The following is a 27,111-nucleotide window of genomic DNA, read 5'->3' on the forward strand; positions in this document are numbered from 1 at the left end:
TTTCCTATTTATAAAAATGTATCATTTAATGTGACCCAGTTTCCAAGTCAATCAAATGTGTGCAAAAGGTTGTGTGGAATTCATAGTAGCTTACTTGTTAGCCCATTCTAATAATACCACTTCATATTTATAATAATAAATAAACGAAGTCACATGTGTAATGACTTAACTTTCAGGAATAGATCGTGTCCACATAACCTTGCTGTTTGAAAGTGCTGCGGAATACGAAAAATGTATTTACTCTCTTTGCACATGCGCGACGGTTTAACCACTCGCGGTGGGAAATTATCTCTGTGTGCATTAACATGAAATTTCAGCCTTGGTTAGCTATATCCTAACTTTTCATTTTAGTGGTGAGTAATTAGATCAATTTTTTGATGCATGGCTAAGCTAACTCATGTCAGGGATTGGACTGGGTAAAAGAGACGAATTATGTCTGCTACATGCGCAGTTAGCTAGTTTTGGGGCAACATGGCTATGCTAAAGTTGTGTTGCAAACGACGTGGGTACGCGGTCTGCATGTATTTTATTATTCATGCCATGTTAGCAGGTAGAAAATATGTTTATTGTGCATCTTACTTCAGATTGACTCAAAATCTATCGTTCCAGGTTGTCATATGTAAAACAACAGAAGCCCCGACACTGCCAGTCAAACGTCCACAGATAGAAGCACTAGAACTTGCCCTCTAGTAGAGGTACAAAGTACCGTTACGAAACGTGGAGTAACAGGCGGTTGTCAGTCATGAAAATTGCTGTGGAAGGATGTTGCCATGGTGAGCTAGACAAAATCTACGAGACTATTGACTTCCTGGAGAGGAAGGATGGGGTGAAAGTGGACTTGCTGCTGTGCTGCGGTGACTTTCAGTCTGTCCGAAATGAAGGGGACATGCAGTGCATGGCCATACCTGACAAGTACAAACATATGCAAACTTTCTACAAGTAGGTGACGCTTTTCATCAGTAACTTCGTTTGATTAAGTATGCACGTGTTTCATTGTTGAATGTTTGTTCTTGCAGGTACTACTCTGGAGAAAAAAAGGCTCCTGTATTGACCATTTTTATTGGCGGGAATCATGAGGCTTCCAACTACCTTCAGGAGCTTCCCTATGGTGGCTGGGTTGCTCCCAACATCTACTATCTGGGTGAGAACTTCAGCCTCTGGTACCTTGCGCTGCTCTTATTATTGCAGCTTGTCACAAAATGTTATTTGTACCTGGTGTTAATGTGTCCTTCCATCCCTCTATCCTTAGGTTATGCTGGGGTTGTACGGTATAAAGGAATACGGATAGGTGGACAGTCTGGAATCTTTAAATCTCACGACTACCGGAAAGGTGTGCTCTGAAAGCTGGATATGTCTTTATTGCCTGTCTGGATATGTCATTTTATGACTTGTGTCTGCAAATGTTATCTAATAGAGTATAAATAAGGCCTACATCTCTTCCACAGGGCACTACGAATTTCCCCCATACAACAGAGACACCCTGCGTAGTGTTTACCACATCCGAAACATTGACATCTTCAAACTCAAACAGGTGACTGACAACTGATAGAGAGGGTCTTTTGACAGAGTCATTACCATCATAGCATTCAGAATACGTGTTTGCCCAAACACCTGTTAATCCTGTTCTTTAACACCCTATCCCCCTTTTCATTGATTCTTTTGTAGCTCCAAATGCCCATTGACATATTCATGACCCATGACTGGCCCCGTGGGATCTACCATTACGGTTGCACAAGCGAGCTCCTGCGAAAGAAGAAGTTCCTGCGTCAGGAGGTTGAGTCTAATACGCTGGGCAGTCCGGCTGCTGCTGAACTCCTGGCAGACCTGCAGCCCAGTTACTGGTTCTCTGCCCACCTGCATGTCAAGTTTGCTGCCTTAATGCAGCATTTGGTGAGCAATATTGGTCCAGTTGGTCCCATTTTCTCTGTACTTCTTTGGCAGTTAAATCACATGCTTAAATACACAAATGGCCAGTATGTCCATTCTGTTTGTCTTCCCTTCAGGCTAAAGGTGACGCAGCTCCTCGTACAACCAAGTTCCTCTCACTGGACAAGTGCCTGCCTTACAGAGAGTTTCTTCAGGTGAGGGAAGCTCTCAGCTCAGGCAAAATTTGGAGCTCTCCAAAGTTTTGTTTTGAAACCAAAATCACTTTTGTATGCATGCGTTTTGTTTTAGATAGTGGACTTGCCTGACAGGCCAAGCTCCTCCCAGGGTTTGGAGTATGACCCAGAGTGGCTAGCTATTCTGAAGGCAACTGATGCCCTACAGAAGCCCTCTCCTCACCCCTGGAACCCCCCCCAGAATAACGGACTTCACACAAGGTGAAACACAAAAAGAAAAACCCACCCTCCCTTCTTTGTGTACTTGCATTGTACTGGCCCCACTTACTCAAACCTCACACAATGTATACTGTTCAGTACGACCAATACAACATGCTGGTGTGCTGATTCCTGTGTTCCCATGTGTATGCATTAACCAGGTGGGACTTCCGGGCATCAGAGGAAGCCATGATGGAGGTGATGAGTGACCTGGGAGGAGAGCTGACAATCCCAGACAACTTTAGTCGTACTGTGCCCGCTTACGACCCTGCCCGCCCCCAGCATCGAACACAACCCAGCTGCAGCACCAACCCTCAGACCACCGAGCTATGTGCCACCCTGGGCCTCACTGATATCTATGCCCTGGTTGGACAAGGTGGGCAGGGGCCCCAAAGAGTGGCCCCTGGAGAGGAGGAAGAGGTGGATGATGATGGTGGTGGTAGCACAGGGAGTGTGGAAGAGCCTAGTGAATACCCAACTGACACATCAGGCCTTTCCAACTCCTACAACCCAGACGAAATCACCATAGAGGATGAGTGGGAGGAAGAGGAGGGGGGGGAAGAGGGAAAGGGAGAGGGGCAGGGCGAGGGAAAAGGAGAGGGGCAGGGCGAGGGAAAAGGAGGATCGGAGGGTCAGAGTTCAGATGTTGTCGCTGAGGGGGAGAAGGGGGGTTTGGAGAGCCCCTCAGTAGGTCTACACCCACATCGTATGGTCTTGCCAAGCCCCAAATCAGACCCCTCTCCATCCCGCCTGTCCCTCTCCATGAGTCTGCCTCCACCCACCCACTCCTCCCCTGCCAAGAGCCCCCCATCTCAGGGCATCTCGGCGGGCGAGAGGGAAGAGGAAGTGTCGGTGGTCCGGATCCCAAAACGCACTAGTGGAGAAACGGGAGATCCCAGCAGCACAGGCAGCACTCCCAGGATCAAGCGACGGAACCAGGTCATCTATACCGCAGTAGAAGATGAGGAGAGTGAGAGTTAGATTTAGAGCTAAAGGTTAAAAGAAAATATTTTTTAAAGCCCCTCATTTGATTCATTTTTTTTACTTTTTCAGGTTTGTACAGAATAGATTTTTCAGTGTACGACTTTATAATTTTTATACTGTGTGTGAATGCTGGACTGTGCTGAATCTTTGTCAAGGATGTCAGGATACTATGAAGTCTCTGTATACAAGTGTGTGAGACATCAATAAAAAAAAATCTTTAAAAGATCTGTCTTAAGCCTACAGAGACAACAGGTGCCTGGACAACCATCGCTGACTACATACACAGTATTGTTGCCCTAAGCTTGTGTGAAGTTCAGAATCAGTTGAGACCGTTCAATAAACGTCTCAGATATTATGGAATAGTTTAGTTGGCATGGTATTCTACCTTCTGATAATATTACAGGTGCCCTCTAAACCCATTAGACTAGCTCTACATTGGATTGAAAACAGAGGGACAGACGAGACTTCAGCACTCAGCGCCAAAGCACAGCTTTATTGAACAACACTTTACAGAGGTGCTGATGGGAAATTGAGTCTCTCCCACTTTGAGGACTTTTAACACATGACACAGAGCAAACATGATCATTTAAGAGAGTTGTCATAACCATCTCAAAATTAAATAGTTGTCATAACATTGATTAGTCCTTGATTCATTCCAGGTTTACAGATGTGCTCTAGTAAAATCAACTACCAACAATTTAATTAAAATTAGACATAAATACAGTGTACTAGACAGGCTCTTCCTATCACCATACAAGGAGCCAATGACAGTGAGCCAGGGTACTGGTTATGGTACAATACAAGCCAATGTCAGGGAGATGCTTCTCTTAAACACTGCACTGTGAACACACTTGAGCAAGTCAAAAACAAGGAACCTTTAGGAAAAAAAACTGGTAGTAGGCACTTCTGTTTTTAAAGTTCTTCAAACCATTCTTGCACTTGGATTTGCATTCTCCCACTGGACCAGTATCAATGTGTCAAATGAAATCACGTCATTCATGTTCTATAGCCAAGCCTTGGAGAAAACCAACCAAGCAGACTGTCACCAAAGCAACCAGTCATTTATAGTCCCCAATGAAGAGTCATTAAAAGCCAAGAATAATGGAGCCGTGATAAGACAGGAAAAAAATGGACAGAGCTCCTATGAAGGGATTCTAGCATTCGCATGACAGGCGGAATACAGTGATCTACGTGTAACAGACACCTTTCAGCTACTCACCTTTGCTACGCTGACATGAGCTGTATAGATGGGGTATAAGCAAGATGGTGATCACTCCACACAAATGTACACCTATCCAGTTATGTCAGATGTCCACGTCTTTTGTATGGCTGGGTTATCTCTGGAAAGGGTGAAGTCTAGAGGTGGTGGTGGTTGTGGGGGCTGGGTCAATAACTACTCAATGTTATCACTATTGTGCACCACTAGTTAACTGATTACATTTGTACAACAGTTTCCAGTGAAGGCCCAGCCAACCAGAGACATACCCTGCAAACACACACATTCTCAGTCTCAGCAGTAAAACAAAATATATACTGGATTCAGTGTATAGATCAGTGGGGGGGGGGGGATAGATTCTGGAGGAAAGCATTCATGGGTATGGCTGAAAATGTCATACACTATCTTCTAGGCCTACTCAGGGTCAAATCAATTCAATAAATACATCAAAGGAAGGTTCGAACTGAGCTGTCCTTCCTATGGGATTGTGGATAACTAGTGCTCTGTTTTTTTTTAAGGGAGTGTTTGGCAAGAGCCAGAGCTGGGTCTAGGGACTTGGTCATGCCAGCTAGCAGATATGGGATTTGTGTGAAAGGAGGGGGCAGGCTTTACATTGACAGTCCCTTTCACTCGTTTTTCAGGCTGCCTCACCTCATCTCCTATATGACACTCAAAAGCACTGCAGTGCTTGCTTTAAAAGCCATGATTAAAACAAACTGAAACAAAATGAAGGGATGAACAAACATCGACAATTAGTGCTAGATATTATACAAAGTCTGTTGCTCTACGCTCTTGTCCACCATTCCGTCTCCATTTCTTAACAGACCACTCTCTCCTCCAGTCTGTCTCCTTCAGACCACTCTCTCCTCCAGTCTGTCTCCTTCAGACCACTCTCTCCTCCAGTCTGTCTCCTTCAGACCACTCTCTCCTCCAGTCTGTCTCCTTCAGACCACTCTCTCTGCCTGCAGATCTCACTGGCTGCTGGGGGGGGAACACTTGAGCAAGACAACTGTCGTCTCTCTCCTTTTCCTTCGACACACTCCCCCCATCTCTATTATCCTTGCTCTCTTTCTCAAACTGTTCCATTGGGTGGGTGGATGGGAAGGTAAAGGTTTGAAGAGGTGTGAAGGGGCGGGGGGGGGGGGGGGGTTATCAGATGGGATGGGTCTCCCTTCACCCTGCCCCTGTGGTTGGTTGGAGCGGGGGGGTTGGACAGCAGGAGGGGCGGGGGTGGAGCTTAGTTTCCACAGCAGGATCGGGTGGAGTGGGCGTCCGGGTCCTGGAGGTTGACTCCCCTGTGTCTGGCAGCATGCGTAGGATTCTGGGTGTCTGTTTTTGGCATCTTTTTAGCTGGAAAATGAAAAAGGTTTTGTTTAATACCAATTGCCGTTGTTGTAATTGGGTCTCTATGTGTGCTTATAAAACTGCAAGTTATCAAACTATTTCTGGTGTAAGACCTTGTTTTACCTTCCAAAAATGTAACCAATGTAGACGGAAATTCAAGGTTCTCCAGAGAGACTCACCTATGGCCAGAAAGAGCTCATTGACATTCATCGCTGTCTTGGCAGAGGTCTCCATAAAGAGTAGGCCTGTGTCTTCCGCATAGGTCTGGGCCTCCTGTCCAAACACACAGCAGGAACACACACACACCATATATGGCATGTGTTAGCAAGTACTGTGCCCATCATACCTTGAGACTTGGGTATGAATACTTCCATCGTGTTACCTCATACTCCACTAGTCTCTTCTCGGCCAGGTCAGCCTTGTTCCCAGACAGGGCGATGACGATGTTGGGGCTGGCCTGTCTCTGGAGCTCTTTGACCCAGGCTTTAGCTCGCTCAAACGTCTCCTGGAGGTACACAGCGGAGCAAGGGGAGCCCACACAGCAGGAGTGAGTAAGGGAGAGCCAGAGGAGGAGGACAATCGTAGACGGGAGGTAGATGGATACTTTACCGGCTTGGTGATATCAAAGACCACGATGGCAGCCTGTGCGCCACGGTAGTACATGGGCGCAAGGCTGTGGTAGCGCTCCTGCCCAGCTGTATCCCAGATCTCAAACTTGACCGTGGTGTCGTCCAGACACACGGACTGCGCCAGGAATGCCGCTGTTATGGGACGAATACAACACACCAGATCAACGGAGATCATGTTTTTTTCTCCCCCTCATTTTATTCCTTCCCATCATTTTCTCTTACTTGTACGACGCTCCTATCTGCTTTCTCACCTCCAATGGTGGTTTCTTGGAACTCATCAAACTGCCCTTTAACAAAGCGCAGCACCAGGCTGGACTTGCCAACTGCCATGTCTCCCAACAGCACCAGTTTGAATTGGCAGATCTTGGTCTGGGGCAGGGCGCCGTTGGACCGGCCAGTCCCTCTGGAGCTCATGATGGAGAAGCAGGGGAGAGCAACAGGGACAGGGGTGGAGTCTCCCAGGGGGCGGGAGCTCAGACAACAAGGAATCTGGGATTGGACCAACTGTCAATATTTCTATTTCTTCAGCCTTATCCCAGGAGTATCTGTACTGGTCTTTTTCTCAAAGGCTCTTTTTGATTCCAGTCTCTGTGTGTAGACAGACAACAGGATTTCCACATTACTGAATGAAGGTGACACAGAAATTGGTATTGTTTGATCACTGGTCATTCATATCTTCCAACCTCAGGCGAAATCTGATCTAGACAGCCATTCAAAACGAATGACTCAAATCATATTTGAGTCATGACCTTACTCATTAGACAACAGATGAAATATTCATTCACACATGACATCTTGATGACAAGGTACAAATGATAAACTCAAATTGTGATGTGAAACTATGTACCACATACCGCGTTGCGTATGTTACAGCGTGAGAACTGTTTTGGAGAACAAATGAAGTCACATCATCACATGCATCGAAACGCTGCTGGAAATTCCTCGAGTGTTGTCATCATCCGTTTTTCACTTCGCAACATAAGGACTGATACGTCTAGGAAACCTTTTCCACTTGTCTTTACATTACAGTTAGATACATGTTTATTTGATTTTATATCAGAGATATACCACGACAACACTTCGCCAGCGTACGTAAATATCGCCATACGACAGCAAATAAAGACTGCTACAGTATCGTTGAGGACTGTACAACAACGGCATTCAGTACTAGTTAGCTACTATGGGCTCCGCTGAGGCCATTCACTTCGGTTGGGATGAGGCGAGCTATAGCGGCCCTGACTCGTTTTCACTTATCTTTTACTTGAATTATTTGGCATTAAGATACCTTTACAGTGCACTGAAGAGGTGAGAAAAATATGAATAGTTACCTATTTCTGTATTGTCGTTGCTCTGCCGTGACCGTACTTACTAGCTGTTGACAATTCTTCAGTCAGCTGGTAAAATATTCGCTCACACACTTCCTGCAAATTCGCGCAGGCGCAGACACGGACTTATTGTCAATTGTCAGTTTCATTTATTGTTTCCTTTATGTATAAAGCTATGGAGTAGGCGTGAATGTCTCCCCCAAAAATCATTCAGATATTAGCCCACATATGGGCTATCTTAAGACAAAAGCACAACCGTAACTGCCACAAGGAAGAGGTAGTTGTAGGTAAAACGTGTGGCCTAGTCGATGGCAGGCCAGGTGTAAATCCATCCGATATTTGAAATCAAATATTAATAACACTACGTGAGTGATAACATGAACATAGCCTCTAGTTTACCTCCAAACCACAAGGAGGCAATCAAGAGATTTGAGTAGAATCAATTGTGCACTGCCCTCTAACGAAAAACTCGCAGTCGCACGCTTGTAAACAAACCAAAGGAATTATTATTTTTCTCTAGGGATTCATTTCACGACAGTACTACCAGCTAAATTAGAAACATAATGTTAATCAATAAATAAGTGACCGTTCAGAAGAGTGGCAGCTATATTGAGGCCAGCCATGCCAGTCTCCAGCAAAAAAAAGCAAGGAAGAGACAGCGCGGTAGGTTTCAACCCTGCAAAGTACTGACCCAGTAAACAGTGCGTAACTTTAAAAACAATACTCTTTTTCATAAAGTCAGCTCTTTGGCTCTATGAAGACATCAGTGTCTGAAAGTTTGCGTTCATGCTGTTTTCCATACAGGTGCAGGGGACCAATGACAGCAGTGCGGTTAGCAAGGTGGCTGCTGCTGCACAAGGGTACTTTAAAGATGACTTTCTTAAATATTTTGTGTGCAAAGTGTCCAGACGAGCCCCTCTCATTAACAGGTCAGTTTGCACAAGTGTACTATACCTGAACATGATTGTATTGTATGTGTATGAATGCATATAAAGAATACAAATATAAAAGTACTTTAGACAATTAAGATCATTCATCGTTCATTCGTCATTAGAGGCTACTACATACGGTGGAAAGCTGTTGACCACTGTGTAAGGCAGTTTCTGCAGTCGACACAGCATTGCCCCTACAGGCAGGTAAGTTGTTTTCTGCCCTGCAGAGAAAAGGTGCATTGTACTCTGCAATATTCTGAAACGAAATAAACTCTAATTCCTATCCTCCAGATTGTGTCCTTAGGGGCTGGCTTTGATTCCCTGTATTTCCGTCTGCATGGGGAGGGGGCTCTCAAAAAGATGGTGGTGTTTGAACTGGATTTTCCAGATGTTGCAAGGCGCAAGGCTGCATTGATAAATGCTGACATTTGCCTGAAGGAGGGTTTAAAATTCCCATCACCCTGTCTTGCAGGTAGGTCACTACAGCACACACACCGAGTATGCTTCAAAGTTCATGTGCCACAATGCCACTGATCCACACACATACAGTATATATTTGAAAGCAATGCCTGGCTGTATTGTACATAATGGTTGTGTGTGTGTGCGTGTATGCCCAGGCCTTTATGTGTCAGGGGAGGACTACCGTCTTGTAGGGGTAGATGTAAGAAAGGAGAACCAGATGGAGGAGGTTCTGGCTGGGGCTGGAATAGACTGGGCTGCCCCTACCCTGTTACTGTCTGAAGTGGTGCTCACCTACATGGAGACACAGTGGTGAGGACTACAGATTGTTTGACTGCATTGTATGTCGGAGTACACAACTGTCATCTATGTATGTAAGGATCTAACTTGTGTGCATTTCCATTTGGCACAGGTCCGACGGTGTGATTGGATGGTCAGCCCGGCACTTCTCCCAGTCTCTCTTTGTGATGTACGAACAGATTCGCCCCCAGGACCCCTTTGGTCAAATCATGCAAGATCACTTCCTGAAACTCAACTCCACACTCCATGCGCTCAGAGATTACCCTGACACAGCTGCTCAGACACAAAGGTTTTTGGGCAAGGCAAGAATAACTACAGTCCAGTATCAGAGAGTCTTAAGGCCGCAATATGCTTCTCCGACTCCGTTTACGGATGGGCGGGCTTACGGATACGGACGGATAGACTGCGTCTATGGTTCTCCGTAGGCTTTTATATGCCCTCAATTCTCTCTGCGTTTTGTGTGTGCGTGTATGTTTATGCTTGGTGCTCCCTGCAGGGCTGGGAGCAGTGTGTGTGCATGGATGGAAATGAGTTCTACCAGGCTCTGGTGCCAGAGAAAGAGAGAGGCAGAGTGGAGAGTCTTGAACCCTTCGATGAGTTTGAGGTTAGGCATTCTAAGCAGCCTCTTTATTCAGTCAAATACCACTTCATAATCTGGTTACCATCAGGATAACACATGATGTTATCCCAAGATTCTGTGTGAGATACAGTATGCACAGTCTAAATATAATTGATAGCTCAGTTTCCATGACTACGTGGAAACTGAGCTGTACGCCACTCCTATCTTTTTGCCCAGGAGTGGCACCAGAAATGTTCTCACTATTTCATCCTGACTGCCTGTAAAGGCTCGCTTACCAGCCACGCTGTGTTAAGACCGCCACCAGGTACCGATTTCATGTTACCTCAACAGCGTGTTTACATGCTATGAAGCAGCGTATGTAAATAGGTCCAAAGTCTCCGCTCTGTTCTATTTCCTTCACAGAGTCTCCACTCCCCTCTCTGAGGCCAGTGCTTAGCCCTGTGTCCCTGATGGTGAGGCCTGTGTCTGGGTTGCTGTCTCTGGAGGGTCTGGGCATGGCCTCCACCCCCCTGCGCCCTGACATGGTGCTGCTCACCGGAGGCTCCAATAGGAGGGGCAGGGGGGCTGCTGCTAGGGTCCTCGTCACAGGGCAGGCTGCCTGGAGATGTGCCTCTGTAGCGTCTTCCACAGACTGGGGTAAGTGGTCTAGCAGGGATGCTGTGGTAATATGAAAAGTGGTGATGTGTGACGGCATGATGTCAATCTGGAGGTCTGTGTTGTGTCTACAGGTGTTCGACTGTATCACACGGTAAATAACATCCCCGGTTGGGGCAACGTGGTCTATGGTGGGCGCTCCTCCCCACTCCACCCAATCAGGAGCCTTCTTAAAGTGACCTGTGACCTGGCTGACCCTACATCTCATGAGAACATGGCAACAGTGAGTCTGTCCTCAGAGCAGATAACATGCACTGGTATCCTGCCACCACCAAGATGGCGGCACACAGCGACCATGCTGAGTTACAGAGGTAGGCACAGTCTCAGCCAGAGATGTTACTCTGCTTCTTAGTCTTTTGTGGTATTGTGTTATGCGCAAACAAGTACACCCCCCCCCCCAATCTCCCTGCAGGCCAGGACTTCCTGTTTGTGTTTGGAGGAAGGAATGAGACAGAGGCCGCTTTAGGTGACGCCCATTTCCTGAGTCTTAATAATCTGCATTGGACAGAGGTTTGTTACACTGCAGGACCTCATAGACAGATAGGATGTACTTAATGAAAACCACGCTCTAAAAGAGCTGTCCATGTATGTTTATGTAGATGTCAGTAGAGGGTATCCCACCCGAAGCTCGCCTCTCCCACTCAGCGTGTCGATATAAGGAAGGGGTGGTGGTGTTTGGAGGACTAGGCAGAGGAGGGGTACCCCTGGGGGACACAACCTTTCTGAGGCCCACTACCACAGGCTTCTGCTGGGAGAGGCTGGCGGTCCACCCCCAGCCCGTCCCCAGGTACACACACTGATGGCCACTCTGAAGCCTATCCCATGTCTCTATAGGTGTGGATCTCTGAGAGATTTGTCACCCATTTCAGATATTCTCACAATGCACACGTGATTGGTCAGCGGCTGGTGGTGGTGGGTGGGGTTTGGCTGCAGGCCGAAGGTGTTCCTGGTATAGCGGTCATAGACCTGATCACAGGGAGCGGTATGGAGTTTCAACTAGACACGGTAAGCCAGCGTCTGCCTCTTAAAACCTAAAACTGAACACGTGGAATTATGGTGTCACTGACGGCTGTCTCTCCTTGTTCTCTAACCCCTCCTCCAGATGTCGGTGCCCTGGCCCCTCATGCTGCATTCATTCTGTTCCCAGCTGCTAGACTCCGAGGAACCAACTCTGGCCCTGATGTGTGGAGGAGGCAACTGTTTCTCCTTCGGTACCCATCACAACCCTTGTCCGGTCATAGTGGACCTCCGGCCAGCTTTGTGAGCCAATCAGTACCAGAGGGCTTGGCTCTGTGAGATAATTAAGACCTTCACTACAGACTTAAGGTTGATCCTACCTGCAATCACAAAGCTCACAATGGACTCAACCTTAAGAGAGTGAACCCATCTAGGTGATTACCTCATTGTACACACATACATACATCGATCCAGATAAGGGTCAACATCCTGTAATTTGCTCACCAGACAAGTTTTATTTCAGATGAGACCTCAGACTTAAAATAACTCATATGAAAGTACTGCAATTAGAGAGAGAGAGAGAGAGAGAGAGAGAGAGTGAGACTTCATCCTAATGTTGTTGGGGTGTTTGGGCCAGCTGGAGTGGAGTGTAGGATCACTCAGTGTAGCGTCTGAAGGACTGGACCACAGGGCTGATGGCGCCCCAGTCCCCAGGTTTGCGGTACTCGCCCTTTTCCAGGAAGTACTGACGGCCGCGGTAGTTGGGGTGTTCGTAGAACACCCACCAGCCATCAGAGACCTTGCAGGAATAGACCTCCCTCAAGCGGTACTTCTCCTGCACGGAGGGGCAGTCTTCAGTGGCCTTGAGGGCCTGGCCCTCAAAGTTGGCCTTTTCATACAGCTGCATCTTGTACTGGCTCCCACTGGTCTGCATGGGGAGGGTGGGGATGGGGGTGATGAGAGAGGGAGAGGTGTTGAGATTGGGTGGAACAGGGAAAGGGATGGGGAGGGGAGGTGGGGTAAGAGAAAATGGGAAGGGTGGATATATTTAGGGAGATGAGATTCTGACCTGACACTCAACAACAGGCCACACCCACCAAGATCATTGTGGGATCCATGCACACATCAGTTATTGCTGAGCATACAGAAACATTGCATTTGTCATATGGCTACACATTGGCATGAGCTAGCCATATGACAAATGCAATGTTTCTGTATGCTGAAACTATATAATACACCAATGTTTCTTACATTATTTTAAGTACTGTACTTCATCCTGAATATCTAACACTGTTATTCCCCTTCGAACCTGTCCTATAAATGGTGCACTTTAGGCATTTAACATCCTACTGTATTTGAAAACAGGACTGGTGGTGATGTGAAAGTGATGTTTGATTTGTCTCTGTGTACTTCAAACACTCGGTCATCCCATGGCAATCAGTCCTATATGCTAGTATTGATTTTTTCATTACCAAAGCCTCGAGGCTTTTGGTTCAAACCTCATCAATAGTCAGTGGCCTCAATTCCCTCTTTGAATGTGTCCCATACTATTGCAGCCATCACCATATGGCGCTGAATGGTACAGTCACCTGACCACGGACCCTAAACTCACTCTGTAAAGGACAGGGTAGGAGCGATCTGAATGTAGCCACGGGACTGTGAACCAGGACCAGATGTGAGTTGTGGAGGTAGTGGAGGACTTACAAAGTGGATGGTCTTGCAGGAGCTGAGGTGGTCGTTGAGGCCCATCCAGCGCTGATAGTCTGGGTACTCCCCTCTGGTCAGGACATACTGGTAGCCCGTGTAGTTGGGCCTCTCGTACACCACCCAGGCCCCAATCTCCACACTGATGGAGTTGCAGCGGCTCAGGTAGGCGTGGAAGTCGGAGCAGTCGCTGTCGCACTCATAGCGACGGCCCTGGAAGTTCTTATCCTCGTAGAAGACGATCTGGAAGAGCGACGTTAAATGCATTAGTCATGAAGACGCGATAGTCCAGCTGTCAATGTTTCATTCACAATATGATAGCCAATACTTCAGTGAAGTGAACATTTTTGTCTCTCTGCTCTGAACGTCTCCAAGTGGCAGTTTGTGTTCTTTCACAACAAAATTCAGAACCTGATATAACTAACAACTGGAATATCCGGTCAACAGCACATTCCTCTCCTGGCTGTCATCCTCAATCCAAAGCTGCTACTCACAAAATGCTATTGGCATATAATATAAACTATCACAATATTACTAGCTATCGTTCATCTCTATAAGTGAACTCAGGTATGTGGATGTTAGCTCCAGTGCTTTCCAGTGGCAGAGCAGACATCCTGTTACTCACCCGGCCCATTTTGGACATTGTATGTAGTTAGGCTTTGGTGTTGGTGGGTCTCCCTGGTTGTGTCTGGGCCTGCTTGCCATGCCCTTTTATACACCCAGCCTATCAACGTTTATAAACAGAGGACGCAAGGGAACAATCGCTTTGTCATGAAAATTAGATCCAAAAATTGGGTCAGTGATTCTAGTGCTATTCAGTTTTTCCAGAAAAAGCGAAGTGGGATTACGGCATAATGGCAGGGTGGTTACAGTGCCCATTGACCCTCTGCTGGCTGGCTCCAATGCCCCCCAACTCACCTCAACCCCATACCACAACACATGCCAAGCCCGCCAGCTTGCCCCTACCATCCCCCAACCTGCGCCCACCACCAGCTCATGCCAATGTGTAGCCATATGCATGGGCAGAGATGCACTGAGCTGCAATCTGCATTGCATGACTTGTTCTTGGGCATTTGTTCATTCATTCATAGTTAAGTAGGACATGCCTGGTTAATTACACCTGCTCTTGAAGAAGTTTGTAAACGACAGGAGCATCTAGATCTGGCATGAGGCTGTCCTGCCTCTGGGACCTATCAATGCAGGGTCAGAACAGGGGTAGGAATCTGGGGTGATACAGAAACATCTGGTTTTCCCTCAAAATAAATTGCACTAAAGTCAATTGGCCTTGACTTGGCACAATGTTGTCCACCTAACTGGGGTAGTAACATTTTCTCCTGTACTGAGCCACTGTCCTGTCATCTACAAGGGTCTAATCTAGCATGGAAAAGGTGGTGATAATCAACAATCCAGAAAGTCCTCCATCCAAAAAGATTTTCTTTATTCATTTTCTCTACAAGCAGAGAACAAAATGTGTGCTCATACAAACTATTGCAAATCATTTTTCTATTGTAACTGTAAGGGCATAATAGTGCAATGTCAGACAAAGGCAAGTAAACTACAGCAGTTAAGGCATAATAATACAATCGCTTACATCTTCCCCACACTGGCCATCTAACTTAAAGACATGTCAGAAACATTAGCACACTGTTCCCTGCATTCTACGCATATTCTACAGTACAGGTTTTTGACTGGTCCACCAATCCTTGAATTATAACGGAAAACTGCTCTAATACAGCAATTTCATACAGCTAGCATATGCTGTACTCATCAAAAAAGAGGCACTGTTATCTACAGATCATTGGCCTCCAGTACCTAAAGGTCATACATATATCGAGGCAGCTAATGAGGCAGATAGTCGTCACATTCTAACCCCCATGCTAATTGAATTGGCATATTCACTCTATATTCACTCTATACAAATACTATTCCAATTCATCACACCCACATACCAGATAAAGGGCTATTATTAATTGAGGAATTATTGCTAAACATGTATTCATACAGTACATCAGCATTTACATTTATTAATTTTTACTTAAGAATGGATGGTCAACTTCTGCATTAACTGCATTCCCCATTATTTCATTGGTAAACAGGAACATAAAAATACACTTGAGAAGAAATCCTGAGTATCTAACAGCATGGTACCGTGACTCATCTACCATATTCCAAGTGTTGTTACAAACAAAAATCACTTGTCTTTTTAATATCCACCCTTAAACCCTCAAGAGTGCGTTTACTCATTCACTCACGGAAAAGGTGGGTCAAAAATGGCAGAATCTCCCTTTAATAGACGGTTCGTCTGACTACATGCTGAGGAGTGCCTGGGCACTTTGAAGCACATGGGGATACTTCAGGGAGAAGCAGAAGGTACAGACATTGTATGGGTTACATGGGTTAGAAGAGGGGACTGAGGGCCGCTACGGCCCATGACAGACTTCCTTCTCCCCCATCCTGGCTGTAGTGCCGCTCAGCAGATCCAGGCCTGCCTGGAACATCTGCACACATGGCTGCCTGTTAGTGGGCCAGTAGCAAATAGGTTTGTTGGGACCTCAGTGAAAGGACCCCCCCCCCCCCCCCCCCCGAGGTCAGCAAGCCATAGGCGTCCGTCCCATTGCCTGCCTGGAATTGGTGCCTTTTTGTTCGGTGTCCCTTGGCTTGGGTTCAAGTAGTCTTTGAGCTGAGCTCTGGTCTCCCGCGGGGTCCTCGGGGGAGACGGTGAAAGGGGTAAGGCTGTCCAGCTCCTGTCTGTGACCAGTCTCCAGCAGCCACTCGTGAAACTTCTGCTCCACCAGCACCTTGAACTGGTGACGCTGTTCTCTACAGAACAAACACATCACGTCGTATTAGACCAAACCAACCAAAATCCTCACGTTCTTCTCTTATAAGACAAATGGCTCCATAATGCTTTCGAGTTCATCATAATTACTGCCACCATAAAATACTCCTCGATAATCCCTCCTGCTTCACCCTTGCCCCACAACACATTGAAAAGGAGCGAGGCTCAATCACAATACAGAGCTTCCTGTCTAATGACTCCCATGTCAAAATGGAAAGCTAAAATAGTTGGTTAATTCGAGTGGCCTCCCTCTTAACAGTCTACTCATGTGTTTGCCACTCACTTGTTGAGGTTGGCCTCCATTAATGTGCTCTGCCAGTCTTGCACCCTCTGCTCACGACTCTCCAGGGCCCTCTGGTACACCGGTGGCAACCCCCCTGGCACTTCACATGTGTCCCCCTCCATCTTGAAAGGCACCACCAGGGGGTAGAAGTCCTCAGGGGGCAGCAGGCGGTAGCAAGCCGGGTCAAGAGTGGTGCCCTCTGCTCCCAGCAGAAGGGGCTGGTCCCAGGCATTGGGCACCACTGCCAGCCCCACCCTGGCCATGTGGTCCTCCAGGGAAGGGTAGTATGTGTGGAAGGGGCCCAGGGTTAGAGCGGTGTTGCCTGGCAGGAGCAAGGGCCGGGTGGGGGTCAGGGCGTGGATGGTGCAGTTGGAGGAGGCCCCTACGGCCAAACGGCCGGCCACACACACCAACCGCACGTTATCACAGCTCTGGAGGTGAACACTGGTCTCCACTGGACCCAAGACCACTGTGCTGTTACGACACTTGTCTAGACTCACCGACCTACAAAACATGCCAATTTATGGCAGGAGAGCCAAGGGAAATATGTATAAGATACATTTAGTTTTGTTTTTTAACATGCATACTGTAAGAGAAAACAAGCACACCTCAAATATGACTGATTCCTCAAATATGACTCAGTATCTGAAGGGAGCAGCTGACCTGAGAGGGGATAGCAGGTAGATGAAAGCCTCGCTGCAGCGGTGCACCTTGACATTGGCTCCCACCAGCTTCTCTGAATCCTTGGCCAGAGTCTGCCTAAACACCTGGGACATCAGGACCATGCGGCTTCCTGGAGGGGCCATGTGGGTGTTCCGGGCAATTTTAGCTCTCTTCATGGCACCCTCAACTGCAGGACACGAACACCAGTACAGTTAAACATAGACAGATACACATACATCTCAACAAAAGGTTTTTCACAAGTCAACCATAAGTCGCTTTAAAAGCTGTCGGTAAAACTGGGACACATGAATGGCACGGATCTCCATGGAGACTTATGGGGGCGTAACCCACCTTGCTGGGCCCAGGCTAGCTTCTTGCCAGAGCGCAGGCAGGCGGACATGCCAAAGGGGTTGAGGACTAGGGTCTGTCGCAGCCAGGACATGAGCTGATGCAGGGGGAAGGAGCGGCTGAGTTTGGAGAAGCCTGCCTGGGCCTGGAAGGGTGCTTTGGAGAGCAGCCTGTGGAGGGGGTGTACCCCCCGACCATTGCCCACAGACCCCTCCAACAGCAGGCTAAGGCCTGGCAGGGCTTCCAGAGACACCTGGACACCACAATCACTTATATTAAATGATAGTAAATCAAATCTGTTCAAGAAAAATATCTGAAGTGATGTGGTGGTGCTTGAAAACACAGTGACACAGACGTACAAATGGGGGAAAAAGCAGGTATGACTGATAGAATACGTCTCTTGATTTGACAATTGTAAAACAAATGCACAAAATGTGTATCAGACCTTGCTGTCTCTGATGGCCTGCCCAGAGCCAGAGAGTTGTCCCGGCTCCACCAGCAGCTCCAGCAACTCACACAGGTGGTTCTGGATGAAGCCCAGGTGCGCCTGGTCATCCCAGTTCTACTGGTGAGGCAGCAGAAAAGACATCATGACATCAATGCTGTTTACACTATTGAAGTTGCCTTCTGTGCTAGGCAATCTGAGCCATAAACATTTACATATTGCAAGGTATTCATTTTAATCCAAAGCCACATGAAAACAGTGCATGTAAAAAAAAGTGCAGCAGATAATCAAGGATCAGAAGTGCATTGATCCATAGTTTGGTAGTTAAATCCGAGGAACTGTCTGTATTTCTACCAGGCACAGTGTGACAATAATAATAATGTAACAATGTGTTCATTTAGCGTGTGACATTTTTTCCCAAAGCAATGTACAGGACAGTGAGGATTTGAACCTGCAGCCTTTTGATCTGCAGTCAAATGCTCTACCACTGAGCTACCCAACATCTGAACTGTAGTGCAACAATACAATTATATACAATAACTATAATGTAATTGCATGGTGTTTTTGTGCTGAGGACCTTGTTTTGGGAGCTGGTCTTGGCCTCGCGGTCTGAGGAGGGGGAAGGTGAGCGGGCACGGGGGCTGGGCCACTCTTCACCAATGAGGGAGGTGCGAAGAGAGACATGGTTTAGCTGTTGGATGTAGAGGAAAAGAAGGAACTGCAGCGTGTTCACACACAACTGACAGAGCAAAATAAAGAGAGAGAACGAGATGAGGGAATGGGTGGAGAAAGTTAAAGAGTGAAAAAGATTGAACACAGCATCAAGGCATGTTGGCACCACACCATTAGTTTGTTACTCTAAGAGCTCAATGACAATGCTGACAACTAGCCTACACAACACACCCTGTAAGAGAGCCCTATCACCACACAATAGGAGGGAGAACATAATAGCATATTTTCAGTCCCTCCCGACACCAAAAACTGAAGAAAACTGAGAACCTCTGAGATCGGAGAACCCATCCAGATCTCTGTCCATCACTCACTTTGCTCCTCTGGCGGTCCAAATCTCTCTGTGACGAGCACTGCGATAAAGACTCCGCCCACTCCAGTCTCTCCTCTGGGGGGTGGCCAGTCAGGAGGTCAAAGGTCTCAAAGTAGAGCCAGGCCAGGTCCTCCTGCAGCTGCAGCTTGCCACAGGCAATGTGACGCCACATGGGCCAGCCGAGCATAGGGAAGCAGCCCTCTCGTAGGCGTACGTAGGACGCCATCTTGCGCAGGTAGTGCAAGCTGAGCTTGGTGGGAGGAGCCGCTTGCAGTGTTCCCAAAAGGAAGGGTTCCATGCGAGGCCACACACTCACATTGTCACTGCTGCAATCCATATCTGGAATGACACATTCACAGAAGTATTAGGTGAATATGTCGTATTGGTATGCTACAGGTAACCAGGTAATACTAGAAAACTATATTTGCAGGTCTATGCACGACTACACCAATGAGACACAAAAGCTGAAGGCAGAGGAAATTATGTTTAGAATGGTTGAATGGAGTTGGTGGATGAAAGGGCCCTTCTCTGGAACATGGAAATTGTAGCTAAATCCTTTGCCCCCAAATTAGGTTGGAACAGTCTTAACAACACACACAAACAAACATTACAGTGACTGCTTACCGCACTGGCCGCAGACAGCTGGCTACCTGCTATTTCTACCTGGCTTTGGATGCACTGAGGTTCCCATGACAACATTTTCAATCTAGACTAACCTAGCTGTCAGCAAGCTATCTAGCCGACAACTAACAACAACAGTCGTTCCAATATGCGGGAAAGCTATGAAGCAAGCAAGACTAGCCAACTACTCTTCTTTACTTGGTGCTGCCGTTAGGGATCAGGTCGGTTAGCTAGCCTCGCTATAATCTAGCTAGGTTGTGTCCTAGGAAAACAGATAGCTCTACAGTAGCTAGTCTACAGTTAGCTGCTTAGCCACACAACATAATCAGCCACTCACTTTCAGTACTAGTCCACACGATTTGTAGTTCCTCCGGTATTACAGTAAATGTTGAAACTTATTTCATGTGTAATATAAAATCTTGAAAACCATTTTCCATGTTTCAGGCATGTTTTTTGCCACTACACATTCGACTACAACTTCCTATTTGGCGCGCTCCATTGGTCCAAATACTCATCTGTTGCACAAGCCGCACGGGGTCGCGCTTGAACGGACTTTTGCGGAGGCAGGTTGCACAACTACAAACTAATAAATGTTTAAAGGACTATCTGAGATGCACGTAAAACTGTACCCTGCTATTTAACTCCAGAAGAAAGGAGAAAATAGTAACAATTCTTACGTTTATCCAGATCAAAGTAAAGGTTTTACTTCTTTAAGAGGGGGCGGGCATTAACAAGGAAGGCAATTCATCGGTCAGAATCTGGGCGGGCGCTCCGCTGACAGAAGGAAGCTGAGTGACAGCAGGGAAGCAATATCAAAAAGCCGGGGTATTCTCTTGGCCTTCTGAAGAAATATTCGAATCTATGGCTGTCAAAGGGATGAATTTGTGCAGTTTATGCTGTATTTTCTTGTGTTTTGTCTCGGCAGTGCTTGCAGGGTAAGTGGTTGGTCCTCTATATTCTGCCAGTTGACACACCGCCAGTTGAACAGTGTCGCCGGCTAGTACACATGTTTCATTGTGATTGGTCTACGCTGCTGAACCCCATTCCTCTCGTGTGAAAACGCTCTAAAGGGGATACAGCGCTAACTTGCATGCTGGAATAGTGTAATCTCACACAGAGGCGGATGTTTTATGTCCACTAAATCATGTTAAGCGGACATAATTTATTGTAAAAATGATGGAACTAGCGAGCTAGCTGTTTTAGCTCTACTCTTGATATTCAGTCAGATGTAGCCAGTTAGCTATAGCTACCATACCCAGCTAGCTGGATAATGTGTCATAATAACATCCTTTCCATTACAGTGAAGTACCATACAGGGACCTATGCACACAAAGAAAGCTAGAAATCTGCCCTATTTATTAATCTCCCTGGCAGTCACATTATGGATATCAGAGTTTATGAAATCTTTCTTATTTGCTTCCTTTTCATTACCAAGGCGAGACTTCTATAAGATCTTAGGAGTAAGTAAGTCTGCAACTGTTAAGGACATAAAGAAGGCTTACAGAAAGCTGGCTCTTCAGCTTCACCCGGACAGAAATCAGGACGACCCAGAAGCCGCAGATAAGTTCGCAGACCTGGGGGCAGCCTATGAGGTAAGTAATGGGAATGATGTTGATGCTGTATGTACTTAATGCCTCAGTAATCTATATGTTCATCTTATAACTTAACTGTCTTTGTTGAGTGATGTCATTCCCAGTTCATATGCTGTTTAAAACGTGACCACAGTACCAGCAACCGGTCTCTACAGTCACTTAACAAAACAAGGGATGTACCTGTGCATGCATATACAGTAGTTGCTGTCCTATGCTTGAGAGTCGTCTGCTTAGGTGCAGTTTTTAATCATGTTTGCGTTGTTTTCTAAATGCAACTTGATTATGGCCATAGCCGAAGGTTTAAATAAAGAGTTTGGTATCCTATTTCACACTGCGGAAGCGCTTGAGGACCCGAAACAAAAGTATTGTGTAGCCAACGACGCGACCTATGAGGATGTTGTTGGAAACGATATGCGAGTGTGATTGGCCATGTAGACTGTGTGGCTGCCTCTGATTGGCTTAGACTTTGATCTGCTGGTACTTGTGAAAACACGACGTGGAACCGTCGGAACGGCTCTGTGAAGGATGCTGGTGCGCAGAAATTTGCGCAATGCTGTAACCTGTGCTAAAATGTCACTTATCAAAGCAAATTAAGATGAGTCTCTATTTAAGCCATCGCACAATGATTGAAACTTAAGGTTTATACGAAAGCATAATGCAGTGTCCTAGAAATAGGGTACAGGTAGGCCTATGCTGTGCAGGTTAACATGCGTGTGTTGGTGTGTGTGTAGGTGCTTTCAGATGAAGAGAAGAGGAAACAGTATGAGAAATATGGAGAGGATGGGCTGAAGGAAGGTCACCAGGGCTCTCACAATGACATTTTCTCCAGGTGGGCCCATCTTACTGTATATATCTTCATTCCCTGTGTTGACAAACAACTACGTTTGACAGCTCTCTAACGGAATCTTTGTCTTTCTCCACTTTTCTCAATATTTCCTCATTTATTACTGGTGGCCAGACCTGTAATATTAATGTAATATAATCATTTCTGATTTGGCTCTGGGTTTTTGAGGCTAACCATGAAGATACTGAAACGTGACTAAAACGAAAGCACAAGTTAGTGCCATGGCATGCAAAGTCTGAGAATCTTTTCCTGTTTCCTCTCTCAGTTTCTTTGGCGATTTTGGGTTCATGTTTGGTGGGAACCGGCAACAACAGGACAGAAACATCCCCAGGGGGAATGACATCATCCTCGACCTGGAGGTCACACTTGAAGAGGTGTACTCTGGGAACTTTGTAGAGGTATGCATTCTGATGACGGTCAAACAATGTGCTCCTGGTCGTCTTCTTTCAGAAATGTAGTCCTCCGCTTAGGTCTAAAATAGGGGTGGACAACCCTGGACCTCAAGAGCCGCTGCCCTGCATGTTTTAAATGTTTCCCTGATCCAGCACACCTGATTCAAATGAATGGTCGTTATCAGGCTTCCACAGAGCTTGATAACAACCCATTCATTTGAATCCGGTGTGGAATTGACACCCCTGCTCTAGTGGTTTCTGACAGTGTCATTAATACACCTGAATGCACCCCTTAGGTTGTCCGCAACAAGCCTATTGCCAAGGAGGCCCCTGGGAAAAGGAAATGCAACTGCAGACAGGAAATGAGGACCACACAGCTTGGACCTGGCCGTTTCCAGATGACCCAGGAAGTGGTCTGCGATGAGTGCCCTAATATCAAGTGAGTAACATGCAGGCGCTTCAGACTGACTTCTCAATGGGCATCTTAAAGAGATTATAAATTAAGTTGGTCAAACCCCAATGTAATTCGCACCCTGGATGCAGCGACAATAAACCCAGTAATGTAACTCCATGACAACAGGTTAGTAAATGAGGAGAGGACTCTGGAGGTGGAGATTGAGCAGGGGGTGAGAGATGAGATGGAGTACCCCTTCATTGGAGAAGGTAAGTTTCTCTGACTAGTCTAATACAGGTCAAGACATTTGGTTGTTAGATGTGTGCACAGAAGAAACTGAATCAGTTTCTCAGTCGTTGAGCAGAATACATTTAATGTTTTCACTGTCATTCAAGATAGAAAGAATAGTGTAACGTGGCCCCAGCTTGAGGAGTATTTTGCAGTAGTGCTCAGATTAACTGTTGTGTGGATAATGATAATGACTCTGTGTGTCCATAGGTGAACCGCACATTGATGGAGAGCCTGGTGATCTACGGTTCCGCATCAAAGTCATGAAGTACGAGCCCATATCCTTCATTACGATTCCAACTAGAGTATGTTTAGGTGTTTTAAAGTGACCATGTCTGTGTTTTTCTTTCCAGGCACCCAGTGTTTGAGCGTCGAGGAGATGACTTGTACACCAACGTCACTATCTCTCTAGTGGAGGCCCTGGTGGGCTTTGAGATGGTCATCGCACATCTGGACGGACACAAGGTGAGGGAGAGTGAAGCTGATGAACACAACCTGACTGTAGAAGATTGACTGCAACACATCAGTTGTGCGACATAAAATGATGTGTGCCTTTCAGCACGAATGAGATTTTATTCAAATGAAGTACGATCCAAATGTTATCATATATATGTGAATGGAGTGAGTTGTACGGTGTGTTGGACCACCCTCTCCTTCTGGTGCTCCAGGTGCACATAGTGAGGGATAAGATCACCAAACCTGGCGCCCGGCTGTGGAAGAAGGGAGAGGGCCTCCCCAACTTTGACAACAACAACATCCGTGGCTCCCTCATCGTGTCCTTCGACGTGGACTTCCCCCAGCAGCAGCTGGACGAGCAGCAGAAAGACGGTGAGGGAGGAGCCGAGTGGACGGGGAGGGGAAGACGTCTGCAGGGGGAGGGAGGAAGTGAAGGACTTTCTTACCGGGGGGGTCTTTTCATTTGGATGTCTGTTTTGACACTGATTCCAGTTGTTCTTGTTGTTCTTAATCCAGGTGTGAGGAGTCTTCTGAAACAGGCGTCTGTACAGAAGGTGTACAATGGCCTGCAGGGATACTGACACATCAAAAGACAGAGTGTGGACTGATTGCTCTGTCTCCGACACACACACACACACACACTCTGAGCGAGCAGAGGCCAGGAGGCGGGGTTTTATTTATTTTGGGGGGACTTGTTCTCAGGATGGGTTGAATTTATTTGTGGTTTTTCTCCTTTTAAATGTCATGCATTCTAACAGTGGCAGAATTTTCTAAAATAATATTAATTAGCAGAGTTTTTTTTTTATTGCCTTATTTTGTTTTTTCAATTCTTAAATGACTTTCATTTTAGAGCATTTAGATATTCACATCAAAGAACCTTTAGTGTCCTGCACTGCTTCAATCGCTAAGACTATTACTTTCAGTGCTGCCTACCCACCTCAGTAATGGCCTCTGTACAACAGCAATCACTTCTGATGGATATGGATTTCGATTAATGCCCGGGATCAAATAATTGACTTTCTATTAAATCCCAGAGGGCATTCTTAGGCTCTTTGGATATTTCCCCAGGCAGTTAGAATTATTCACTGATGAAAAAATGTTGACGTGGTTCCCCATTGTCACTATTCTGTAAACAAGCCAAACATGAAGTATACATTTTGTATATATGGAAGGAAGAAACCAACTTTTTTCACATTTATGTACAGATTTAATGTTTTTCTCTCGGTAGTGGAAGGGGTTTGTATGTTGTGTGTCTGCTTTAAGGCAACGGTAACCAGAGTTGACCTCTTCAGCCGCGCCACAGTGGAGTGACCTCATCGTCCTCATCATCATTATCCATCACCGGGGGTGTTGAAGTCCATCCCTCTCCCTCCCAACGCTCATGTCCCCTTGAGGCTGTCATCCACCCCTTTGAATCTGGCTCCTCCTCCCCAGCCTAGTCTCTGGACTGCTCCTCCTAACAGAAAGGGATGAACTGTGAATAAACTGGCCGATTTTCCGGAGTGCTCTACTGGAATAGACAAATGTTACTTTTCAATTGAAAATTCAATTAAAAGTTTATATGAATATTGGCTTGGCTCTTAATATATGTTTATGAGGTCCTTCAGCCAGATAGGTTGGCACTGACTCAGTGGTAATAGAAAGTGTGGCAAGATCTATCAGGGCGTAGTGGCTGATTTAGTGCTTAATGTACAGTAAAGACATCACCAGCATGGATGTTCAGTTGATGCCTGTTGGCAGACATGGAGGATTTATTGGTCTGCATGAGTGTGTGCTTTATTAGGTATGGATGTAAAGTGTGATATTTCTGTGTGGTCTGTCAGACAAACATTTCTTGTCAACTACAAGGGTTGCATTTACTGTCAGCTGTAAGGGTTGCTGGCTCAGTTCCCACCAACACACACACACACCTTCCGAACTTCGTAGATGATTTTTGTTTGAGGCCAGTGTTTAACACCCACGTAGCAGGGCTGTGGTGCATGGCAGTCCTTTATATCCATCACTAGTCCCTTAGTCGTTATCATTCCTGCTTGATAAATTGTATCCAACCCATTAGCCTTCTGGTTGAATATTACTTTAAGCAGTTCTTTATTTTGGTGATGTTGCACATCCCACTAAGGTGACCTCTGAAAGCCTCTTCATTCCATTGGCATGAGATTCCCACCTAAAACCTGTGCACTTACCACCATAAACCACATGAGGGCAGCATTGTCTCTGATGTTGTTCACAGCACCTCGTCTGCGCTGTAGGTTTCCCACCTTGTCACAGTACCTTTTGGTCTACCTTGATCTCTGGTGACTGGGCGTTCTAAAACATCCAAGTGCTCCTCCTTCATGTGTTCTGCATTGTAGAGCCAGGATCCCACTTGACCTTGAGACTAATGAGTACTTTAGTGCTGCCCAGGGGTTAAGAGGCACAGGCCGAGGGGTCATTGAGCCGGAGGGAGGAGGAGGAAGAGGAGGAGGCGTATGGCGCCTGTGGGTGATGTGTTGTGACCAGCACTGACTTGGCAGTGGGCTTCCTTGATGAAGCCTAACCAGCTACAAGGCCGAGGGTGAGAAGTTGTGGTACAACAGACAGTAGAAAGGAGTGATATTTATGATTTGGAATGTACATTGATACTAAATTGTATTTACATCTATGATAAATAAAGTTATCTTGCAAACATTTACAACGACTAAGTCTGTCACATTTGTAAAAAATAAATAAACAATAACAGTATGTTGGAATGAATCCCAGAGACAGCCATCATCTGTAACCCTGTGTGGTTATCAATGTACACCATCAAGTATAAAAGGGAGAAGAAGAGGGGAAAAAAAATGTTATCCCAAAAAAGAAATGTTGATGGACAAAGCCTACAATTTGTGGGATCAGAGCATAAAGCAAACAAAAGGCAGCTTTTGTAAGGAGTAATGCCTGTCAGCCGTGTCCTCAGCCCACCACAGCTTTGAACACCGCTGGAGATGGACCTTCCTCGCCTGTGTATGTCGCACTGCTAAATAAAAGCCAGTGGCCTCAAAGAGAAAAGCCTCAACTATTCAACAGTGACTTGTGGGGCTCTAATTATGGGAAGTGCGGGCAGGAAAAGTGGCTTTGGGTTTTTCAATCCGGCGACTAAGCCCTTCTGTTATAAAGGACGAGCTGCTGTTTACGCTGAATGCCTTTGGGTACTAAACATAGTCAGTTGTATGTATCTTTGTCTCTCCCACCTCAAACATTTATTTATTTCTGACCCAATTTTGTCGTCTAATGAGGCATTTTGTTGTTTAAAAGGGACTGTTGCCTCGCTGTGCTTCCCACATCCTCAGGAAGGGGTGGCTGGAGGCCAGTGTGAGACAAACAGTGATGCAGACCACCTATCATGAGGAAAAACAGAGTCATGGACAGCATGTCAGGCAATGTCAAGTCAGCGAAGCTATCGTCTCTTACGATGACTTCCAATCCATGTATCCATATATACATAACATGGTTGTTCAGCTCTAATCAGTCATAAAAGATAAAT

The 27,111-nt window shown here is 46.3% G+C and overlaps 6 protein-coding genes and 1 non-coding gene across 8 annotated transcripts; 3 read left to right on the forward strand and 4 right to left on the reverse strand.

Annotated features, from left to right (window-relative positions):
• The first annotated feature begins 199 nt into the window (after positions 1–199).
• Positions 200–4,246, forward strand: dbr1 (debranching RNA lariats 1). Its single transcript, XM_062456900.1, has 9 exons — positions 200–353; positions 610–939; positions 1,017–1,141; positions 1,250–1,330; positions 1,446–1,531; positions 1,666–1,890; positions 2,004–2,081; positions 2,176–2,321; positions 2,480–4,246. The coding sequence occupies exons 2-9, from the start codon at positions 743–745 to the stop codon at positions 3,297–3,299; spliced, it is 1,758 nt and encodes a 585-aa protein (XP_062312884.1). The 5' UTR covers positions 200–353; positions 610–742; the 3' UTR covers positions 3,300–4,246.
• Positions 4,247–5,318: 1,072 nt separating this feature from the next.
• On the reverse strand, positions 5,319–7,969 carry rab5b (RAB5B, member RAS oncogene family). The gene is made up of 6 exons (XM_062456904.1): positions 7,820–7,969; positions 6,743–7,079; positions 6,472–6,623; positions 6,245–6,367; positions 6,042–6,135; positions 5,319–5,868 (listed from the first exon to the last, which is right to left on the reverse strand). The coding sequence occupies exons 2-6, from the start codon at positions 6,903–6,905 to the stop codon at positions 5,756–5,758; spliced, it is 645 nt and encodes a 214-aa protein (XP_062312888.1). The 5' UTR covers positions 6,906–7,079; positions 7,820–7,969; the 3' UTR covers positions 5,319–5,755.
• Positions 7,970–8,180: 211 nt separating this feature from the next.
• lcmt2 (leucine carboxyl methyltransferase 2) lies at positions 8,181–12,626 on the forward strand. Its single transcript, XM_062456897.1, has 14 exons — positions 8,181–8,479; positions 8,621–8,745; positions 8,871–8,952; positions 9,040–9,220; positions 9,366–9,519; positions 9,620–9,809; positions 10,004–10,111; positions 10,304–10,391; positions 10,490–10,723; positions 10,816–11,052; positions 11,154–11,251; positions 11,341–11,528; positions 11,611–11,746; positions 11,844–12,626. Exons 1-14 carry the CDS (start codon positions 8,438–8,440, stop codon positions 12,003–12,005), a joined length of 2,025 nt encoding a protein of 674 aa, XP_062312881.1. The 5' UTR covers positions 8,181–8,437; the 3' UTR covers positions 12,006–12,626.
• On the reverse strand, positions 12,194–14,136 carry crygs2 (crystallin, gamma S2). Its single transcript, XM_062456910.1, has 3 exons — positions 14,028–14,136; positions 13,403–13,645; positions 12,194–12,626 (listed from the first exon to the last, which is right to left on the reverse strand). Exons 1-3 carry the CDS (start codon positions 14,043–14,045, stop codon positions 12,354–12,356), a joined length of 534 nt encoding a protein of 177 aa, XP_062312894.1. The 5' UTR covers positions 14,046–14,136; the 3' UTR covers positions 12,194–12,353.
• Positions 14,137–14,823: 687 nt separating this feature from the next.
• tbccd1 (TBCC domain containing 1) lies at positions 14,824–20,355 on the reverse strand. Of its 2 annotated transcripts, none has more exons than XM_062456898.1 (8): positions 19,981–20,355; positions 19,024–19,361; positions 18,558–18,719; positions 17,981–18,097; positions 17,539–17,788; positions 17,188–17,374; positions 16,525–17,028; positions 14,824–16,222 (listed from the first exon to the last, which is right to left on the reverse strand). In XM_062456898.1, exons 2-8 carry the CDS (start codon positions 19,357–19,359, stop codon positions 15,991–15,993), a joined length of 1,788 nt encoding a protein of 595 aa, XP_062312882.1. In that variant the 5' UTR covers positions 19,360–19,361; positions 19,981–20,355; the 3' UTR covers positions 14,824–15,990. The 2 variants fall into 2 exon arrangements, with proteins under 2 accessions (XP_062312882.1, XP_062312883.1); XM_062456899.1 differs by lacking the exon at positions 19,981–20,355 and adding an exon at positions 19,647–19,683.
• On the reverse strand, positions 18,407–18,481 carry trnac-gca (transfer RNA cysteine (anticodon GCA)). Its single transcript has one exon. It is a non-coding gene; the product is annotated as a tRNA-Cys (tRNA).
• Positions 20,356–20,405: 50 nt separating the features above from the next.
• Positions 20,406–25,175, forward strand: dnajb11 (DnaJ heat shock protein family (Hsp40) member B11). Its single transcript, XM_062456903.1, has 10 exons — positions 20,406–20,578; positions 21,079–21,235; positions 21,967–22,064; positions 22,345–22,477; positions 22,768–22,910; positions 23,052–23,134; positions 23,364–23,421; positions 23,507–23,618; positions 23,822–23,981; positions 24,126–25,175. The coding sequence occupies exons 1-10, from the start codon at positions 20,505–20,507 to the stop codon at positions 24,188–24,190; spliced, it is 1,083 nt and encodes a 360-aa protein (XP_062312887.1). The 5' UTR covers positions 20,406–20,504; the 3' UTR covers positions 24,191–25,175.
• The last annotated feature ends 1,936 nt before the right edge of the window (positions 25,176–27,111 follow it).

This window comes from Osmerus eperlanus, chromosome 3 (assembly GCF_963692335.1).
Source record: "Osmerus eperlanus chromosome 3, fOsmEpe2.1, whole genome shotgun sequence".
Lineage (NCBI taxonomy): Eukaryota > Metazoa > Chordata > Actinopteri > Osmeriformes > Osmeridae > Osmerus > Osmerus eperlanus.

Coding starts and splice junctions, on each gene's coding strand:
- dbr1 (XM_062456900.1), top strand. CDS start 743: ATGAAAATTGCTGTGGAAGGATGTTGCCATGGTGAGCTAGACAAAATC. Junction 1,331..1,445: donor ATCTCACGACTACCGGAAAG/GTGTGCTCTGAA, acceptor TCTCTTCCACAG/GGCACTACGAATTTCCCCCA. Junction 1,532..1,665: donor ACATCTTCAAACTCAAACAG/GTGACTGACAAC, acceptor ATTCTTTTGTAG/CTCCAAATGCCCATTGACAT.
- rab5b (XM_062456904.1), bottom strand. CDS start 6,905: ATGAGCTCCAGAGGGACTGGCCGGTCCAACGGCGCCCTGCCCCAGACC. Junction 6,368..6,471: donor TCTTTGATATCACCAAGCCG/GTAAAGTATCCA, acceptor GTGTACCTCCAG/GAGACGTTTGAGCGAGCTAA. Junction 6,136..6,244: donor AGAGACTAGTGGAGTATGAG/GTAACACGATGG, acceptor GTGTTTGGACAG/GAGGCCCAGACCTATGCGGA.
- lcmt2 (XM_062456897.1), top strand. CDS start 8,438: ATGCCAGTCTCCAGCAAAAAAAAGCAAGGAAGAGACAGCGCG. Junction 8,480..8,620: donor AGCAAGGAAGAGACAGCGCG/GTAGGTTTCAAC, acceptor TTTTCCATACAG/GTGCAGGGGACCAATGACAG. Junction 9,810..10,003: donor CACAAAGGTTTTTGGGCAAG/GCAAGAATAACT, acceptor TGCTCCCTGCAG/GGCTGGGAGCAGTGTGTGTG.
- crygs2 (XM_062456910.1), bottom strand. Junction 12,627..13,402: donor CCTGCAAGACCATCCACTTT/GTAAGTCCTCCA, acceptor CTCCCCATGCAG/ACCAGTGGGAGCCAGTACAA.
- tbccd1 (XM_062456898.1), bottom strand. CDS start 19,359: ATGGATTGCAGCAGTGACAATGTGAGTGTGTGGCCTCGCATGGAACCC. Junction 18,720..19,023: donor TGGACCGCCAGAGGAGCAAA/GTGAGTGATGGA, acceptor TTGCTCTGTCAG/TTGTGTGTGAACACGCTGCA. Junction 17,029..17,187: donor TACCTGCTATCCCCTCTCAG/GTCAGCTGCTCC, acceptor CATGTTTTGTAG/GTCGGTGAGTCTAGACAAGT.
- dnajb11 (XM_062456903.1), top strand. CDS start 20,505: ATGGCTGTCAAAGGGATGAATTTGTGCAGTTTATGCTGTATTTTCTTG. Junction 21,236..21,966: donor ACCTGGGGGCAGCCTATGAG/GTAAGTAATGGG, acceptor GTGTGTGTGTAG/GTGCTTTCAGATGAAGAGAA. Junction 22,911..23,051: donor GATGAGTGCCCTAATATCAA/GTGAGTAACATG, acceptor CCATGACAACAG/GTTAGTAAATGAGGAGAGGA.